The 6,889-nt window shown below is 53.4% G+C and overlaps 1 protein-coding gene across 1 annotated transcript; it reads left to right on the plus strand.

The window, feature by feature from the left end:
• The first annotated feature begins 335 nt into the window (after nucleotides 1-335).
• On the plus strand, nucleotides 336-6,393 carry NOP2 (NOP2 nucleolar protein). The gene is made up of 16 exons (XM_058830397.1): nucleotides 336-536; nucleotides 616-661; nucleotides 737-819; nucleotides 1,913-2,178; nucleotides 2,473-2,516; nucleotides 2,633-2,805; nucleotides 3,561-3,760; nucleotides 3,856-3,945; nucleotides 4,025-4,112; nucleotides 4,208-4,348; nucleotides 4,525-4,664; nucleotides 4,928-5,017; nucleotides 5,291-5,413; nucleotides 5,500-5,597; nucleotides 5,693-5,823; nucleotides 5,932-6,393. Exons 1-16 carry the CDS (start codon nucleotides 431-433, stop codon nucleotides 6,189-6,191), a joined length of 2,079 nt encoding a protein of 692 aa, XP_058686380.1. The 5' UTR covers nucleotides 336-430; the 3' UTR covers nucleotides 6,192-6,393.
• The last annotated feature ends 496 nt before the right edge of the window (nucleotides 6,394-6,889 follow it).

Genomic DNA, 6,889 nt, shown 5'->3' on the forward strand with positions numbered 1-6,889 from the left:
GGAGAAGGGCAGTAGATGCCCTAGCCCTGGCAGCGTTCAAGTATTGGGCTAGATGATCCTTAAACCTCTTCACCCTCACCTTAACAGTCTCTGATTCCATAACTCCTTTTCCCCCTTGCCTCTGCACCACATCTTTCCCTGCTGTCTGCCTTACCTCCTCTCCCGGCTGCAGGACTCGCCTGTGTTCGCGTGTGGCAGGAGCGCCGTTCCCGGGGCTCCCGGGGCCGCGCTCTCGCTGTGGGGGCCGCGGCGCGGCGGGCCCGCGGGCACACGCATCCGGGCGGCGCGCGACCCGCGCCTCTGACGTTGCCCGCAGGGCCAATCAGCGATCGCGGTTGGCAGCGCCGGCCAATGGGCGGGCCCGCGGCGGGCGCGTGCGCCGGGGCGGCGGGGAGCGCCGCACGTGTGGCGGGGCCCGAGCGGCGCGACCATGGGGCGGAAGCTCGACCCCAGCAGGAAGGAGAAGCGCGGCCCCGGGCGCAAGGCCCGCAAGCAGCGCGGGGCCGAGGTGGAGCTGGCCCGCTTCCTACCGCCAGGTAAGTGCGGCCTGGGCCGGCCCGCGGCCGTATGACCGCGGCGCCCGCGGCCGTCTGACCGCCGCGTGTCTTCCCGCAGAGCCGGAGACCGGCAGGAAGAAGCTCTCCAGTCACGGCAGAAAGAGGTGAGGAGCGCGGTTCGGCGGGCCGGGGTGTGCGGGCCGGGCCGGCGCTGATCGCCGCTTCCCCTCCCGATGCAGGGCTGCGAAGAGGCGGCTGGGAGCGGGCGGAGGCCCGGCGGGGAGGAGGCCAGGAGGAGGAGGAGGAGAGCGGGAGCCGACAGGTGAGTGAGAGCCGGTCCGAACCGGGCTGACGGACCGGCCGGACCCCGTCCTGCTTCTCCCTGGGCGCTGCCGCCACCACTCTTCTCTGGCGTCGTTTTCAAGGCAAGGGACGTGTGGGATTTCGTTATTTGAAGGTACAGGATCCCGGAGGATCCGGAGTTGGAAGGGACCGACACGGAAAACTGAGTCCAGCTCCTGGCCCTGCGCAGGGCCACCCCAAAAGTCCCACCGTATTCCTGAAAGTGTTGTCCAAACACTTCTTGAACTCAGACGGACTTGGTGCTGTGATCACTTCCTTGGAAACTTGTTCCAGAGCCCAGCCACCCTCTGGGTGAAGAACTTTTTCCTGATATCCAACCTAAACCTCCCCTGACACAACTTTGATTGCCGTTCCCTTGGATCCTGGTCACCAAAGAGAAGAGATCAGTGCCTGCCCCTCCTCTTCCCCTCAGGAGAAAGTTGGAGACTGCAGTGAGGTCTTCCCCAGTCTCCTCCAGGCTGAACAGACCTCAGCTGTTCCTCATAAGGCTTCCCCTCCAGACTCTTCATCATCCTGGCCCTCTTCTGGGTTCTCTCTAATAGATAATAACAGTGAATTCTATCTGATTTCTTGTGTCTGCTGTGCCAGGAGGCAGTGTTGTCTGAAGAACTACTCAAAGGTCTCTCTTCTGTGTATTAACTCCATTTTTTACTTATCTTCCGTTCACAGCAAGGTTGTTGCAGGCTGCTTTTGTAACTGAGGCTTTTAAATCTTTGTTTTACATCTCGTGTGGCCCAGGAAACTCTTGAAGGAGAAAGAAGGAAGGATAGACAAAGATTTGGGGCAAAGGGTACTGTAATATGCCAGAGCAAATACCATAAGAACTTTGTGGCAGTGTTTTTGATTCGATAATTCTAGTTAGATCTCCTAGAAGGTCCATTGCAGGAGAGGTGAGAATATGCCCAGTACTTCATGAGATGTAGAGAGCAGTCCCTCCCTCTAGACAAGCAGCTCAGGACTCGGACTGAGGCCTTTTTGTGTAACAACTGAAAAAGCAGAGCAGCTGATTTTGGAGATAATGCCTAACTTTGAACCACTTCTTCTGCCTCTAGTTGAAGAGCAGCTGTCCCCACAGAAGCAGAAACGTGCTGTAAAGGCAGCAGGACAAACTGCCCGTGGCCGCTCTGGCTTCAGTGATGGCAATTCCAAGTGGCTGACTCCAGCCAAAGCCAAGAAAACCCAACCTAATGGAAACCATGTGGAATTATCCAGTGATGGTGAGGTGGAAGAGAGCAGCTGGGAGATGGAGGAGGAGGAGGATGGGAGCAGTGAGGAGATGGTGGATGATTATGGTGCCTCCTCATCAGAGGAAGAAGAGGTAGGAACTTCTTGCTCTTAATTACACAAGGAATACTTGGTGTTGCTGGCTGAAAGGACCCCTTGGGCCTGGGGGGAAGGGATGGCTTTAGGGCAGGGGGGCTGGTGAGGTGGTGGAGAACTTTCCCCTTCTTTCCTTCACAAGAATGATTTCAAGTTTAGCAGCTGATTCCAGCATAACATTCAGTGCTTTTGTTTTTTGTCCCTTTTAGACGGAGCAAGTAAATTTCACAGATGGTGGGAAATGGTGGGATGACTGTGGATGCTTTCTGATTAACCTTTTGTCTCTATTTAGCTGCTGCCTATTGAAAAAGCTGCCCTGAAGCGGAAGCCTGACAGGTGAGTGTGTAGAGACTTTCCTGGATAGATGAGGAGCCTGTGGTGTTACTGTTCTTTCTGCCATCTTAGAAATGGTAGTTGAGAAGTGTCTGTGTGATCCTGTTCTTTGTCCTTAGGGAAGGCCTCAGTGAAGATGACAGTGAGGAGGAAGAAGAGGAGGAAGAGGAAGCAGGGGAGGCAAGCAAGCAGAAAATGGGACAGAAGGAAGAAGAGGGCCCAGATCTGCAGCTCAACCTGGATATAGATGAACAATTTAAACTGCCAACTAGTGAAGAGATTGAGAAGGAGAATATCCTTTTTATCTGTGACATCCACAAGCCTTCTGCGTGATGCAGCACAGGGCCAGGATACAACCAAAGAGCTTCATTTGGACTTTATCATGCATATTGCTTAGCAAAAGTGTCTGTGCATGACAAGGTATTTTTAGCTGAGCTGTCCTAATAGATAGTGTATTATGCTGTGCTTCTGTATAGCACAGTTAGGAAATCTGTGACGCCCTGCATGGGGCTTGGAACCTGCCCTAATTTCCTTTTTAGTCCTAAATACATATGGATGTCTTATTATGTGATTTCTTCCTCTCTGCCCTGATTTTCCTGGTGGGTGTTTGTGTAATCCATTCTCAGAGTTTCTGATGACAGCAATTCTAGCATCCAAAGTGCTTGCTGCTGGACTTCGGTGATTTTAATTTCCTGCCTCCCTTCTTGCTCTCCTCTGTCCCCCTTGGTTGCCCTTGGGGAACTTCTAGTCTCTTTTCTGCTGCAGGTAATGCTTTCAGTATTAAAGCACTTCTTTTGTTGGGCTTCTTTTTCTGGTTTTTTTCTGTTTATCTAAAGCAATTCTTTTAAACACTCTCTAGTTCTGCCTTGTGAACTTTTTTGTCCAGTTTCATTCTTTGAATGCTGCATCTGCTGAGCTCTGATGGAAGCAGTGTTCCAGCAGGGCCATTCTGGCGCAGGCACTGTTGTCCAGCAGGGCTGATTGTACTTGTAAAGAGTCCCTATGCGAGTTCCTTGGCTGTTGGCAATTCCTTGACAGTGTTCCCACCTGCTGAGCCACCTGACCTGCATGTCATTCACCAGCGCATCCAGGGCAATGTGGAGGTGCTGCAGGACTTTGGGGTGAAGCGGGAGGAGGGGCGCTCCCGGCAGGAATACCTCGCCCTGCTGCGCCGGGACATGGCCGCCTACTACTCCTACAGCGACTTCCTGCTCTCCAAGCTCATGGACATCTTCCCGCTCCCTGAGGTGGGAGCCTGCCCTGCCCGGAGCTCTGCTGACCGACGGGGGTTTGGCTGCCTCCCTGAGAATTCATTTTTATCTCTGTTCCTTCTTCTATCCAGCTGATAAACTTCCTGGAGGCTAACGAGGTTCCCCGCCCCGTCACCATTCGCACCAACACACTGAAGACGCGGCGGCGGGACCTGGCACAGGTGAGCAGGAACCAGAGGCTGTGTCCTGAACTGCCTGTCCCATGGAGCAGCATCTCAGTCCCTTCTCCTTGCCTTGCAGGCTCTAATCAACCGTGGCGTGAATCTTGACCCCCTGGGGAAGTGGTCAAAAACGGGACTTGTTATTTATGACTCCACTGTGCCCATTGGTGAGATCACCTTTACCAGACAGGGCTGAGCTCACCTGCTCCTGCTTCCCTTTCTTTTACGTGTCATCTTCTTCTGTTCTGCCTTCCCTACCCAGGTGCCACCCCAGAGTATCTTGCTGGACACTACATGCTGCAAGGAGCCTCCAGTCTTCTCCCTGTCATGGCGCTGGCTCCACAGGAGAATGAGCGCATCCTGGATATGTGCTGTGCCCCAGGAGGCAAGACCAGCTACATAGGTACTGCCCTGGAGCCTTGGGAGGGATGCACTGGCAAGGGAGGAGTTTGCACTGGTCTACACAGAAAGGGGGAATAGAGGGGGACTGAACTCGAGGAAAGGAGCGGGTGGCTGGAACTGGAGACAAAGGTACAAGAGGTTTTCAGCCCCTTGCTGGTGTGTTTTGCCCTCTGGCAGCTCAGCTTATGAAGAACACAGGGATGATCCTGGCTAATGACAGCAGTGCCGAGCGGCTGCGTAGCGTGGTAGGGAATTTGCACCGCCTGGGAGTCACCAATGCCGTCGTGAGTAACTGCGATGGACGGCAGTTCCCCAAGGTATGTTCCTGTTCACAGTGCTTACCCAGAGCTGCTGTGCTGTCCCTTTAGTGAAGCTGTGTCCCCCAAAGTCACCTGTCACAGGAGGATGAGCAGAGCTGCTGGGGAGTGTTTGTTATTTGATAGAGAGGCGGGAAGTGGACAGGGAGGAAGGAGAAGGAGTGTTTCCTGTCTTCCTGGTCTTCTGGTTCCCCTTTTAGTCTTGGCCTTGTTTTGAGTCCCCACCCATGAGTGTAATTCCAGATCTACACGTCTGCCTGTAGGTTGTCGGAGGGTTTGACCGTGTCTTGCTCGATGCTCCTTGTAGCGGAACAGGTGTCATTTCCAAGGATCCTGCTGTCAAAACCAACAAGGTGGGTGACCAGAGCAGACTCAACTATGAGTCACAAGAGGAAGGCCTTTGGGGCAGCTGTGTTGTTGAAAGATACCTATAATACATTTTTCCTTTTCTTTCTTATTCTGTGTGTTGTACCAGGGCTAGTTTTTGAGATTCCTTCTGCAGAAGAGTCCAGACTCTTGTATATTATAAATGCTTTTCTCTCCTGTCATTCCTTCATCCACAGCAGAGGCCTGGGGTGCTTCCCTGGGATGCCTGTGGCATCCCAGCCTCTCTCTCTTTCTTTCAGGATGAGACAGATATCCTGCGTTGTGCCCACCTGCAGAAGGAGCTGATTCTTAGCGCCATAGATTCAGTCAATGCTGCCTCTGAGACAGGGGGCTACATTGTCTACTGCACTTGCTCCATCATGGTAAGTGCCTTCTACCACGAGCTGCTGTGGTCACCTCCTCCTCAGGAGATGGTGAGTTTTAGGTCCTAATGTTTAGCCTCTGGCAGGTGGAGGAGAATGAGTGGGTTGTGGATTATGCCCTGAAGAAACGCAACGTCCGTTTGGTGCCCACAGGCCTGGACTTTGGCAAGGAAGGCTTCACCAGGTGCGTGCCAGGTCACAAGCTGCACGTGACTGCTGCTTGGTGGCCAGGTTTGAGCAGAGGTGTTCTATCGCTGCTCACCCCACTTCCTCCTCCAGGTTCAAGGAACGCCGCTTCCACCCGTCCCTCAAGTCTACGCGGCGTTTCTACCCCCACACGCACAATATGGACGGGTTCTTCATTGCCAAGTTCAAGAAGTTCTCCAATGCCATCCCGCAGGCACAGAAAGGTAACGTGGTGCTGGAGCTCAGCTCAGCTGCCTGGGCCTGCCCTCACAGGCTGCTCCCCCTGTAGAAGCCACCTGGCTTCTTCTCACAGCGCCTTTCTCTCGGTTCAGATGCGGAGCCCTCTGTGGAAGCGGCAGCTCCGTCCCCTGTCCCCGATACCATCATCACGGAGCCTCCGCCAAAAAAGAAGAAACTTGAGGGATCAAAAGCTGACAAAGAGCAGAAGCTGCCCCAACCTGCTTTGAAGAAGAAACGTTCATTGCAAGCACAGAGGAGACCCTTGAAGGCTGTCCGGCCTTCTCCCAAAATGATGCGGCCTAAAGTCCCTACCAGGAAGAAGAAGCATAGAGTGAAAGCGAATGGACAATGAGTGGAAGTGCTTTTCCACGTGTTGATCCCTTCCGTGGAGAGCAAAGGCTGCTGTAGCTCTGTGTGTACCCCCACTTTGCTGCTCTGTGCAGATCATCGCTGCAGCTCTGAGCACCTGGGACGATGGCAGCCCCCTTTGCTCCTTTCCCTTTGCATCAAGGACTGATGCACTGACCCATTAAAAGTTTTATACTCCTGCTCAAGTCTTGTTCTTTTTCCTTGGAACACGAAATGCGGGATTCTGCTGTGTCCCCTTACTCCTTTGCAGCAGAAACCCCTCTTACTCCCAGCTGATGCTCTGGCATTTCTGGTGTCTGTCCATATTCCTTACAACGGGGATGTTTGTGAAGAAGCAGTGGGAGCTGAAATCCTTTCTGCCTGCATGAAGGCTGTATTGTGTGGAGCTGTCAGCTGAGTGTTTTGTCTGGGCAAGGCTCTAGCCCAGTGGTTCCCTAGTTCCCTGTTGTCACTTAGTTCACTCTTGTGACTGTCCCCATTTCATCATTTTTCTGGTCCCCAGCAGTGTCTCAGTTCTTGGCCTCCCAGACTTGAGCAGGGATTGTTTTTGGTTTGTGGGGCTGTATACAGTGAAGTTCTTTTTGCCTTTATGTTCGCCTAGATGCAGCTTCTTCTCAAGACATAGCAAGCAGTGGTCTGGGCTGTTCCTATTTAAATGTCCTGGTCTGTTCCATGTGAGGC

Source organism: Poecile atricapillus, chromosome 1, assembly GCF_030490865.1.
Source record: "Poecile atricapillus isolate bPoeAtr1 chromosome 1, bPoeAtr1.hap1, whole genome shotgun sequence".
Classification (NCBI taxonomy): domain Eukaryota; kingdom Metazoa; phylum Chordata; class Aves; order Passeriformes; family Paridae; genus Poecile; species Poecile atricapillus.

Excerpts from the sequence above, each read along its gene's own strand:
- NOP2 (XM_058830397.1), top strand. The coding sequence starts at position 431 with ATGGGGCGGAAGCTCGACCCCAGCAGGAAGGAGAAGCGCGGCCCCGGG. Across the intron at positions 820-1,912 it reads AGGAGAGCGGGAGCCGACAG|TTGAAGAGCAGCTGTCCCCA; the intron begins GTGAGTGAGAGC and ends TTCTGCCTCTAG. Across the intron at positions 2,517-2,632 it reads CTGAAGCGGAAGCCTGACAG|GGAAGGCCTCAGTGAAGATG; the intron begins GTGAGTGTGTAG and ends CTTTGTCCTTAG.